Consider the following 13,648-nt stretch of genomic DNA (forward strand, 5'->3'; position numbering starts at 1 on the left):
TTGTATGTAAGTATTCTGTGATATTTCAGAGATTATATCTCCAATTCTTGAAAATTGATTGATGGTGACCAAAAATGAAATATGAACATTTTTTGGTGAAATGGGAGTGAGCTCATTTTGCACATAGAAACTTTGAAATTAATGCTGTCCAACTGAATGGAAGCTGAGAGTTGGGAATTGTAGGATTAGATTTTTGGAATCTGAACATCCAAAGAGAAAAAGTAATCGGTGTTGTGAAATGGGATATTGTCTTAAAGGAGAAAGTAAAGGAAGGAAAGAAAAGAGAAAGAGTAACAGAATCACAATTCCCCTTTTTCTTTCAGCCATACTACCTATTTCCTGCCTCCTTCCCTTCTACACATAGGTATACCCAAACCTTCATCAAATTATAAAATCTCTAACTACATGCTCAGAATTGTGGATCTCCCAAACTGCATCCACCTCCTTAGATTCAAGCTTCTTATAAGGGCAATCTCAAATTGCTTAACTTCTGCAATTTGCTTCTGCTGATGCCATTAGACATACACTAAATTCACCAACGGTATTAGTTACCTCTTAAAAGGAAATGTCCTCTTCTGTGAATTCTCACTGGAATTGTCATTGTTTATAGTTTTTAAGTACTCTCTTGTTTCTTGGTTCTACTGGTTGTCTTCCTGTTCTTTCTCATTTCTGTGCTTTTCTTAACTTGTTTATCTCTGAAATATTAGGCTTACTCGAACACTTGTTGAGCCTCTATAATGTGCCAAGCACTGAGTATTAAGGCATTATGAATCAAAATGAGACCCACGACAAAGAGGAAAGGAGAAAGTAATGCAGCCCAGCCTGTTTCCCAGACAGGTTTCCTGTAAAAGAAGGAATTTATTAATTGATGATGAGAATACAAGGACACATATTTTAAAGAGTGTAAACATGTTTGACAAGTATTTTTTGATAAATATTTGCTTCCTTTCTCCTGCGTTTGGTTCCACATTTTATTTCTTTAAACATTGTAAACATATGTCGTGTTCCTAGCCTAATTATACTTTTCGAAATTTAGTGGTCTACTTTTCCTATTGTTTTTTTTCATCTGACTCTTGCTCACAGTACATTATTTTATCATGCATTTTATAATATCAGAATGTGAATTTAGGTTAAAGAGAGCTTCATTTTTAAAAATCTTGGGCAGTCTGGGCTGATGAATGTCATTCTTCTGGAGAGGATTTATGTTTGCTTCTGTCACTTAGCTCTGAGCTCTACATGTGACACTGCTTTGTAGTTGAATTTCTCAGCTTGGGGCTTTCCAAAGATCACATGTTTATAGTTAAAACCCCAAACCTGGGATATGCCAGAAATGTGGTTAATCTATTTACAGGGGAACATTTTCCCCTTACGCAGGCCAGCAGAGACAACACTCTTGGTCATCACCTATTTTCCAGTGAGCTTTTATTCTTACACTTTTTATACTAAGGATGAATTTTATTTTGATCTAATGTTACCTGGTGTTCTATAGCACCCCCTTTTCTAGACAAATTTGGGTTTTATCTCTGTACAATCTGTCCACCTTTTTGTTAATATGACCTACAAATTTCCAGTGTCAACTTGTACTCCATTTCTCAGATTTTTCCCTGATTTTTTCCTTGCAGCTCCATTACTTTGCTGAAAGCTCAGGTATACATTTCTGGAAGCAAAGGGCCATGAGACAAAGTTTTAGAAAGTAGTCACACTGTCGTGTCCATCATACTATTAGAAATAAAAAATCTTTCAATTTGTGTTAAAACAATTTTAATTATCTTCTAAAATTCTAAAATATCCAGCTGTTTTGTTTTAAATTTGAGAACCATCTTATTGAATATCTCTGTTTTATTGCCATTGTCCTGATGGCTTAACTTATTTATCTTGTGAGAATCACTGATCATTTATTTACCTTTCTCTATGCAATACTCCCTCTCTTCCCTGTGTTGGCCTCCTTTCATGGAAATATTTTAGCAGATAGTCAAAATGTAGTTAATTTATATTTTTCATTGTTGTAATAACAGTTTAAGATTTATTCTTTCAAACAAAGTTCCAAATTTTGGGCAAATGTTTTCTTCAGTTATTGCTCAATATGGTAGCATATATAAACCTAACATGTAAATATGAAACAGCTGTCGGACTATCAAATTTGCTCACTTACTTGACAAATACATTTCCAAATATTAGATTGAATAAGTCCTATGTTTGGTCTGGTCGTGAAGTACATAATAAAATGTAACAGACATTTTATTTTTATATCATATGTTACAAAACTATTTCTCTTTATGGGTAATTTAAAAATGAGGAGTATCATTTGTAGATCATATAATAAAGTCTGAGAATTTAAGTTTAAATAATTAATCATTACTCAAATATTTCTTTTCAGCTCTTCTTCAAGTGACAATTTCACTTAGCAAAGTAGAGCTTAGTGTGGGTGAATCTAAATTCTTCACATGTACAGGTATGTATTTCTACAAATATTCTCAAATAACTTGTTTTATTCATTGCTTTAATCATTTGATGTAATGGCAAAATAACTTGCTTTAATCATTTGATGTAATGGCAAAATTTATGTAGTGAAAAACTCAGTTCTCTAAAAATGAAATTTTATGTCATTGTGTTTATAATGATTGGAAGTGTTAGTAACTATATTTCGTGTATTAAACAATATGAATTTTATTTATATTCATTTTAAGTTATTAATTTTGCTGTCAAACTAGCTCATTTATTTGGAAAGTAACTTAATATTAAATATAATGTATGCACAATAACAAGTCAATTCAAATATTTCTGTCTAAATATTAATATTAGAATGAATATAAATATGATAACTAGATCATTTTTGTAAATATACAATGAATAAATTATATGTTACACCATACTGTAGTTACAACTGCTGAAATTTTTAAAACAAATCAAATCATATCCATCCTTATGAAATATTATTTTTAAAAATAGTTATTTAATCAGGAAAAATTGCCAGATTTTTGTGACTGTTAATCAATAGTATCATATCATAATGCCTATGGGAAATTTAATGGACCTCAATCATATTTAATCTCCCACATGCAGAATTTTTTCAGAAGACAGGTAAATACTTAAGTGTCAGATTCTAATTCAACATACTGGAGAACTCACGAATGAACACATTCTACTTCTTTTTATCTTCATCATATTTATTTAATTCATACAAACCCTCATACATAAAGTTTTAAAAAATATTCGGTGTCAAAATTGCTTTTTATAGTTTTAAAAAATTGTTTCTATTTATATTTATACTTAAGCAATTTAAAACTGGATTTAAATAGGTATTTCTGACATCAAATGCATTATAAAAGTTGTCTTGAGAATGGCATGGCTTATTTATCATTAAAATTAATAAAAATAGAAATAGTCACAATAACATTCATAAATCATATTCATAGTACGTAGACTGTATACTATAGTATCTTACAACTATATATACTAGATATAGTATGCAGTGTTATGTTATATCACATCTTATGAAAAGTTAATAATGGCCATAAATGTCTGAATTGATAGGTCTGTTGATGATAGGTCTGTTGATACATTTTTTAATGTATATTGACAAAAAGCAAACAGCAAGAGAGAAATTAGTTCAACATTATTATGCCAGAAGAGCTTTGTCATAAGAATGTAGGTCAATTTTTTTCTAAACATCATTTATATTTTATATATGCAAATGCACAATTGTATCACGTAATCACAGAATAATGAAATAGTTTAAAAATTAATTTTGAAAATAAAATGCAAATGTATTATTTTCTTGGATCTGCATATCATGATAATTTAAATTATATAATTTAATTGCCTCTGTATTACATAAGGTCAAATTAAGACATAATTTAAAAGTATAAATTAACATTATTTAATGGTACCGAGTTATGCTCTTAATAATAATAAGGCAAAGTAATTAAACATTTTTTCTTTTTATATAAAGATGTATAACCAAGAGCTGTGCTGTTATTATGGAAGTGCCCTTATTTATGTTAAATATAGTAGTAAAATAAGAATCTAAATATAAAGTTGTGGGAAACCCATACAAATCAGAAAGTTTGCATGTATTTTTTCTACTACAATAGTGACTCTTGATGACTCTAAAGTTTTCTTGCACTCTAAAGCACAGACACCTAAAACTCAATAATAAATATGTCTTAAATTTAGGGAAGTCAGAAGATAGTCAACCCTCAGCTAAATAAGAGTGCATCATATATAACAAGGGAATTTTTATACTACATTTTCAAGAAAACAAAGTTAAATGGTATTTATTAATTTGTCAGTAGTCCAGTCTTCTCAATAAAATAACACAGAAAGTTTTATTGGAAATTGTTACTTAGTAGAGATACCAGAAAAAAAGAGAATGATGCCTACTCTTCAAAATCCAGAATAAACTTCCCATAATAATTGAATTTTATATATTATTAAGAATAAAAATATCTGAAATATTTTACAGACTGTTATAATTTACTCTATAAAATGAGATGTTGTATTGTTCAAATTTAATGAGAGGCTCATTTAAATTATTTTTTGTGACTTCTCTGTGTAGGGGGAACTTAAAAAAACATACCTTACCTAAATGAGTTATTCTATAACCACTATGGCACTATGGTTCTATTCAGAAAAACTGAAGATAACATAACTGAGATCCATTTAAGATTTAACTAAACTTTCTTTCATGCTTTTTGCTCAAGCATGTCTAATTTGATATGGAAAGGATACTAATTTGTTTCTAAATCCATTTCTTGGGGAAAAAATAAGAAGGAACAATTTTCTTCAAAGAGGTCCTGCAGATGTTAGTTAACTTTATGCATTTTCCCCCGATACATTTGAGTTAATAGTGTACGCTGCTTCCACAAATTATCTCTCAAGTAATTAGGTGAAATACATCCTTTTGGTGACTAAAAGCAAACACAGGAAGCTTCAGCTTTTAAGAAGAGGATAATAACCTAGATTCTGAATTGGAAAACTTAAATATATGTTTACTCTGTAATGATTTGGTTGTAATTGCCTAGCAGTATAAGTATCATTTCAATGCATTCTAATTATCATATGATTAAATAGTTAACAGTTTTAGATTAAAATGATGAAAGTACACATTTCAGTTGGGAAAAGAGATTAGGTCTTCATATTAAAAATAGTTGTTGGCTTGATCTGTACAAATATAACAACTTGGGCCATTAATTCAAAATTTAGTATTATCAGAAACCAAAATTCATTCTTGATAAGATGTACATTTTTATGAGCTCTGCTTTATCAGGGAAGAAAAGTTCTATCACTTGGCCCTAGCACAGAGAATCGAACAAGTGAAAGAAATCATGTTAGTAATCTTTTTTTCTTTTCAGATATATCTATCACGTATAACTTATGTCTGACTCATTGGCCAAGGCAGTTTCATAACTTAGTGTAGTAACAATCTATAGATCAGTATGATAAAGATTCAACTATCATAGCTTAAATATCGTAGCAGATGTTTCCTGTGGAACTTTTGGGTTTTGCTTACTCAAATGGGCATGAATTCTCAACATTTGATAAATAAGGATGGACATATATATTCTAACGTCTGTGTTTACTCTCAAATTTGTAAGACTTTTCGATGTCCATTCTTTTCCTATTACATTTTTTTCTAAATTGTTAAAATTTGTTAGATATTAAATGCTAATGTGAAAACAAATGCTTGAGACATATTTTCAACCACTTTTTTTTTTCATGACTCTTTGCAGCAATTGGTGAACCTGAGAGTATAGACTGGTATAATCCTCAAGGAGAGAAAATAATTTCAACACAGAGGGTAGTGGTGCAAAAGGAAGGCGTCAGGTCACGTTTAACCATCTATAATGCAAATATAGAAGATGCAGGGATATATCGTTGCCAAGCAACAGACGCCAAAGGACAGACACAAGAAGCTACAGTTGTTTTGGAAATCTACCGTAAGTCATATATTTATTAGTTGATTGAAATTGTAGTCATGTAAAATTTTGAACAAAATAAAATACATTTAATAAAACACTAACACTCTTAAGAACTATGTGCTAGGCAATGTTCTAAGACTTTTATAGATATCACCTTACTTGTATTTGTCATTGTGCATCTCTATAATACAATAAATAATGGGTAATAATTGACCATAAACATAGAGATGGAGCCAATTATGTTGGTTAAATAATATAGATGGAAATGTTTTAATTTTCTCAGGCCATTAAGAACCTACTGGGCAAATACAGAACAGTAGTTTCATTTAGTGGTATGAAATTTATGGAGTACTATTTCACTCTGAAATAAAAGATCATCATTAGAACAAATGAAATTACATAGTGATAGCAGCGACCAGTGGAGAATGAAAATTGGGGAAAGGTGAGTGAATAGGAGTAGACTGAGAAAAAGCTGAAAACTTATCTACTGGAGAATAAGATCTAGCCAGATCCTTCACTACCAGGCATTTATTAGCAAGTGTTTCCACACTGACTCTTCGTTTTACAATTTAAGATCGATTATTTCCTACATTCCTTCACTCTGCTTACATTTAGGGATCATTAACCTGTTTGGGAGCACTGTTGACATGTTGAGTTTAAAACAGGCTCTATCACTTCCTTTTGTGGTCTTGAGTAATTACCTAACCTTTCTGTCTTCTGTTTCTTCATCTATAAAATGGGTATAATAGTAGTACTTATCTCATACTTAGTTTTTTTGAGGACAGCATTAATTATTAATATTGCATAATGTGCTTAGAACTATGCCTTATGATTAATATGTGGTCATTAGCATTTATACTAGTGAAAACAATTTTTTTTAGAAAACTAGTTTATAAGGCATCTCTTCGTAATAGCTTTGTTTTTTATTAATCTATAAATACGATTTTGAAAAAAGCAAAGCATTTTCTCATAGCATGACTTCCTCTTTGAAAACCAGGACAATTTATTGACACATTGTTGCTCTCTCTTTTTCTTTTTTTGACTGATTTGGCTCTGCCTCCTCTCCTCCACTTAGCTTCTAAGCTCCTCAAGGAATGATATTTTTCCTATCTATGTGTCTCCTATTGAACCTATTTCACAAATAGCAATAATCATAATAATTATTATTATTATTAACAGTCATTTCATAGACATAGTATTTGAAAGATTTTTCATTACTTTAAATGATGTCAAGGACAATTTCTGTTGTTTTATTTGTGTAGGTAAATAAATACTTTTTTTCTTGGCAGGAACAATGAATTACTCTTCTGAAAATTTCTAATCAAGCATAAATATCCATGTTCATTCATTCACTGGACACATTTATTGAGTATCACACTGAGTATCTACTACATGACAGACAATATTTTAAATTCTAGAGACTCAGTAGTGACTAAAACAGAAAATGTCACTGGCCATTTGTTGTGTATGTTTTAGTGAGCAAAAACAGACAAACAATTAGTAAGCTTAAAAAAATACATAGATGCTAGCTATATATGCTATAGAATTCTGTAGAAAAGAAATTAAGTGAGTAGAGAAGGAGAGTTGAAGTGGGAAGGGAGATGGCTATTTCATCTGCAGAGGCCAAGCAGAAATCTTAAGAAATTTGAGAGGGTAAATGCTGAGGGGTGAGAACAAACATGGAGTGTTCAAGGAATTGCAAAAGGGACTGTTTGTCTAGAGCACAGAGACTAGGAAGAGAGAGGGGAAACTGGAATCAGCATTGTGGGGCAGACTCCAGTTTACATAGGACCTAGTATGGGATTGTGAGATGGGGAGTTATTGGGTAAAATAATTAAATTATCTGGTTTCAGTTTTTAAAGGACCTAAATTTAACTAATTATTTTATTAACAGCATCAATCAACATAGAATTCGTTGTTGGGAGAAATAAGCAATAATACTTTTATGCTTTGTTCTACTTTCTTGATATAGAAAAACTCACTTTCAGAGAAGTGGTATCACCTCAAGAATTCAAACAAGGAGAGGATGCAGAAGTGGTTTGCCGAGTTAGCAGTTCACCTGCACCTGTCGTCAGCTGGTTGTACCATAATGAGGAAGTCACCGCAATTTCCGACAGTTAGTATTTTGGTAACTCCCTAAGTTATATGTTCTAATAGTATTGCAACTTTTTAAAAGACTGAATCTACCTGACCAAATATGGAAATTAGAAATTTTGACCCTAAGTGTCAAACAACTATTTTGAGAACCTTAAATCTGTAAATTAGAGGTTGGCAAACTATGGGCCTCAGGCCAAATTTAGCACCTTTGCTATTTTCGTAAGGTGTTATGAGAATACAGACAGGCCCTATTGTTACATATTATTTATGGCTACTATAGGGGAAGGGTCGAGCAACTGTGACACAGATGGTTTGGCCTACAAAATCTACAATTGTTAGCATCTGGAGATTTACTGAAAAAGGTTGCTGGCCCCTGCTCTATTCCAAGAAAAAATTACATACCAATAGTACAAGGATGCTAAGTAAATTAAGAAATCAATCCCAATGCATTCAAATTCTACATGTTATAATTCAAACATGATTCCATGGGCTCACTATATGTAAACTACAGATAATATCTATATGAACCCTGTTTATTATTCTGGCACTGTTCTTTCAAAGACACGTAAGTGTTCTAAATATTATGGTAAGATGCATATGGATAATAGGAAGAGAAGTACATTCACTTGAATTGTCTTTATGATTTTGATTCAGATGGAGCGAAAATTACAGAATAATTTGACATCTGATATTGAAAGCATAATTTGCTTGCATTATGCTGCTTTACCGTTGTGCATTGGGAGCATTTTCAATTGAGAATATTTTTCAATGCACCTGTATCGCAGAGAGGTACAAAATAATTGAATCTTTTTAAATACTTTCCATCTTCGATGATTCTGTTTTGTGTTTCTAAGAGGTGAAACTTTTAGTGCATAAAGGAGAAAAAGCACAATATCTACTTTTGAATATATACAAAAAACATATCATAATCATATTTAATAGTCATTTTTTAGTTTAAAGAGAATTTCTTGAACTTGGCATTCTCCATGTTTGTCAGTTATTGACTAAAACTCTTTTCTTATATTGTAAGTTAGTGAGAAATAATACTTAATTTTCTCTTACTTTATTTTAGGATAAATGCTTTAGCCTTTAACAACAAATTGGCTGAATAAATTGTGTGATATATTTTCAGCTTTTTGCCTCACAATAATAAAGAAAAGGCAGTTCTTTTATGGCAGTTAAATGACAATGTCTAAACATTTTCAGTTTGCCTAATTTTAGGCTTCAAATGTACATCTGGTTTCTTGTAAACCTTAATAAAAAGAAGGATTTGAAATAAATTATATTTTTTAAAAGATGCATAGAACAAAAGCCTCAAAGCAAAGATTGATGGTCAAGTGTAGTGGTGATGGAGGATTGATGCCTCTGCTACAGCTAACACATTTTCCTTAGTATCCTAAGGTGGTATGACATGAAGCTGAAATTCCATAATGGCTTTACTCCTTTCCTTGACCCTAAAGCTTTGAACAACTTTTCTAACTGTATTTAATTCAGATCCTTCATTGCTAAGCAATGGGTTATTATGTTCATTTAAAAAAATGGTTGCAAGTTTTAAATAAGACATTAGGCATTTAATAAGTATTTGTTAAATGAATGAATAAAATATTTGGCTATATATCTTTTCTCATTGAGATTTTAAATCTTGGGAATCAGTTTTACCAAAATTAGATGCATTCAGATTATATCTAAACTCAGAAAATCCAATGTGGAGGAAATGATTAGACTAAATATCACATGTAACACAGTTGCATAGTAGGCAAAAATTTTTTAAATGAAAAAGGACTTTTTTTTCTTTTTCTTTTCTTTCTTTCTTTTTTTTTTTTTACTCTGGAATATAAAGGATGCAGACGAATTGTTAGGAAAGACCACTTTTTTAACCTTTAATATTGGAGGAACTTGCCACAAAGATCATTATCCAATAATCTGTTCATAATGAATTTAGAAGAAATAATAGTCGTCATCTGATTATTTCATATATGGTCTCTTTATTAAAGCTACTGGAAGAAGATTAGGCTCATAACTATGAAGAGGATGAGTGTGGGGATGTAGAATAATGTACTGTGTCCAGGTAACTTTCTAAAGCCTTAGTGTGGTATCAGAATAAAGTTTCTAGGCTCCAGATAAAATAATAAAGGCTTGGGAATTTCCATCTTATTAGCCATGCTTTTGGTAGCAGCTGTGTGGCAGGTATTCAGAATTAAAATTCCAACAAAGTATTTGAACTGAAGATTTTCCATGTTGTTTGTTGGAAGGAGATTCATATACCAAAGAATCCAAACATTTAAGAACCAAAGGTAACATTTTGTTATGAAGTTGAATATCCTGACTTTTAGTGTCACCCTAATGGAAGGATATGCTTTTGCAGGTGCCCATCCAACCTCAACCAGTTTGAAAGTTATCTCTGAAACCTCTTAAATGTCTTGATCTTTGCCTAATGAAGTACACTCTCTGCATCAGAAACTATGGATAAAATCACATAATTTGATAAAACTTTTATGTACTCTGCTTCCAGTATAAAATTTATTCAACAGTTATTGAACACCTAATATATGCCATCCTGTATGCTAGATGGTGGTTATTCATGGTAAACAAGATAAACAAGTTCCTTGCCTTCAAAATACTAATTATCTATTCTAGTGGAAAAGACGAAAAGATAAATCAGTGAAAACAAGGTATGTTTAGGTCTATGATAAGAAAAGTGCAGTAATAGAGGGTGAAAAGGAATAACACCTAAACCAGTAAGGTGGGTGTGTGCAAGTCACCTGCTAAAGACAAATGTTACCTTTAAATACGAAAAGGGCATAGCCAGGCAAAGCATAGTGGGGACTTTTCAGGAGGACTTAGAAAATTATCTGCTTAAAGAAGCATAAAGCAGATACCTTATTGTATATTCTGATTTCATTTATTTTTCTTACATCAGTAGTGAAAATTTTGATGTCTGTATAGTTGAGAGAAATAGATAATCTCCCATAGTTAAATAGTTTTAATATCCATAGTTATGTATGATTGATTGAAGTAGTGCTTTCTTCAAATGTCTTTCTCAAACACATGTTAATGATGTACTTTGATTTGATTGTTTTCTAACATCATTTCATAGACTACACACATATATATAATAAGACATGCAATTTTATGTAGTTTACTGTATGAAAAAATTGTATGTACTTAAATGTATGTAATGGTATGTGTTGAGATTTAGCAGGTAATTACTGTTTTCCTAATGTTCTAAGTTTTCTCTCAGACAATAGAAATGATTTATTGAAATGGCCATTTGAAATAAAATTTTGCACTTAGAAGAAACACTGATTTATTCCCATCAAAAATAGTTATTATGTAGATTATAATTTTGTTTATATAAAGCATTATCTTCCTGATTAAAATAATGTTTTCCTTTTTCTTAAATAAACTATAACTATTAAAGAACATTGTAGTTAAAGGATGACATATAGGTTAGTAAGTTAGAAAATACAGTATTACAATGATCTCTACATTTGAACTTTTTAATGTATAATGCTCCTTATTCTGACACCCAGCCATGTGCATGACTCGGGGGTCTTTAAATTGATTTTGATATATGATGAACTTTTAGGAGTTCTGGGTTGTTCCAGGACTTATTGTGAGTTGTACTTTCAATTTTCTCACAGGTTCTCTTTCTTTCTGTCCATTATTTCAGGGGAAAACATCTGTGTAAACATTTGTTGTCTTTCTTCTTAAGGTCAACCTGAAAAAGAAATAAACACTATGGTTAACTTTATACCTTCTGGCCTGAAAATCTTGTGTCGGTAGCTCTATAATCAATATTTACTCTCTGAGGAAGCCTCTGAATCTACACATTCCCTTTCTCTATTAAGTATTTCTTGATTACCTTTTTCAGTGACCTCCTGTAGTCTGATCACTCTCTTATTTGTATTTCCATCCTAAACTTCTCCCATGTACTAAAGAATTGCTATGGCAAAGGAACCCCAAATCTGAATTGAATCCCAAATTGCGGTTTATTTCTCACTCACGCAAAGTCCAATTGGCAGCAGGGGTAGAGGGAGGTTTCTACCCCACATGTCCATTCAGCGATTCAGGCTGAAGGAGGCTCCACCTTTGTCTCATGTGGCTTCTGTATTTGCCATAACCTCTCTATCAAGCCAGCATATAGGAAAAGAGCAGTCACCATTGGAACATGCCCAGAAGGTAAACTTTAATGACATAACAGGAAATATCCCAGAGTTGGACACCTTAAATTAACGGTATTTCTACTTTACCATAAGGCCCAAGGAATGTCAAGGTCATGTCTCTTTTTATTCACCGAAATATCTCAAATATAGTACCAAGAAATAGATGATGTTAGATGATATCTGTGGATACATTAACTAATGAAATTGAGATGATTGCTTTTATAACATGTTTCAAAGTAGGACTAGATGTCAGAACATTCTTTACTTGGTAAGAAAAGAAAAGGTCTTAATAATACTGCAATGAAATCGTGATGATTAAAAACTAAAGCCAGATATTATGGAAAATACTGTCAGGCTGAGATGCTGCTTAGACTAGCCAGATTATTTTAAGCAATCAGTTAATGGATGCTCTGTAACAGCTTATTTTTATATGTACGCATGTGCACAAACTGCACGTAAAATGGAATCTTGAAATAAATTAATGAAGTCTAATCTGTTCATTCCTAAAATGGATTATCTTGCATTTAGAAAAAAAAATCCTTCAAGTAAATTTGAGATATGACCATTTTATATGTCTTCTATGTCACTCGAATACTATCGTATCATTTAGCTGCCTCCTCAAGGTATGCAAAATTATTAGTTTACTAATTAATATGTGAGGAAAGATATTCAATTTTCTAATCCTTTTCCATATCCAAGTTGCCACATACAGTATTTGCAGTCAAAACGTTTTCATGTCTGCAATATCTAATCTCCCACATTGTTCTTTCGTGTATCATTTCTGCATTCAAAGTACCAAAGGGAAAATAATAACCTAACCATTTTATGAGGATATAAAATCTTGAATGTATTTCAGGAAAAAAAAAAAAAAAGAAAAGAAAAGGTGTAACAAGGCAGTGTGAAGTGGAAAAATTCAAGTCATGAAATTACATTTTACTTTCAAATTTGAATTTGTTTGTTGATGAAATGTTTGATAGTATCAGACAAGAGCTGTATTTTAACTCTTAGCAATTTAGAGCACACTGGACTCTGCCTTCAGTTACTGATATAATTTTTCCCCTTTGCTTACTTTCCAGATCGGTTCGCTATGTTAGCCAACAATAATCTGCAGATTCTCAACATCAATAAAAGTGATGAAGGTATATACAGATGTGAGGGAAGAGTGGAGGCTCGGGGAGAAATTGACTTCCGTGATATCATCATTATTGTTAATGGTAAGCGGAGAATAATTTATACATATTTTATTGTTTCATTTTAACAATATGTTTATTAAAAAGGCAACCATGTAAGCTCAGCACTTAAGAATTCCCCATAAACTTCTATGCCTGGAGGAACTCTCCCCACCTCTATGATAGTGTCTGTTACATTGAATTATAGCTTCAAGGGCAGGAGCCATGACTTATTTAACATGTTCATCCCCTTTTCTCAAAGCATCTATGAGGGAATAGTTGCCTTTGCTGATTT

At 31.5% G+C, this 13,648-nt stretch overlaps 1 protein-coding gene across 2 annotated transcripts in view; it reads left to right on the forward strand.

Moving 5' to 3' along the window:
• NCAM2 (neural cell adhesion molecule 2) overlaps window positions 1-13,648 on the forward strand; it is a 413,016-nt gene that overhangs the window by 240,609 nt on the left and 158,759 nt on the right. The window contains exons 2-5 of one of the 2 annotated variants that reach the window (XM_006908233.1): window positions 2,378-2,452; window positions 5,733-5,939; window positions 7,894-8,037; window positions 13,261-13,398. In XM_006908233.1, the coding sequence (XP_006908295.1) occupies window positions 2,378-2,452; window positions 5,733-5,939; window positions 7,894-8,037; window positions 13,261-13,398 (564 nt within the window). The remainder of the gene's footprint in view (window positions 1-2,377; window positions 2,453-5,732; window positions 5,940-7,893; window positions 8,038-13,260; window positions 13,399-13,648) is intronic. The other variant, XM_006908234.1, reaches the window with a different exon arrangement.

The sequence above is a fragment of the Pteropus alecto genome, unplaced genomic scaffold (assembly GCF_000325575.1).
Source record: "Pteropus alecto unplaced genomic scaffold, ASM32557v1 scaffold81, whole genome shotgun sequence".
NCBI lineage: Eukaryota > Metazoa > Chordata > Mammalia > Chiroptera > Pteropodidae > Pteropus > Pteropus alecto.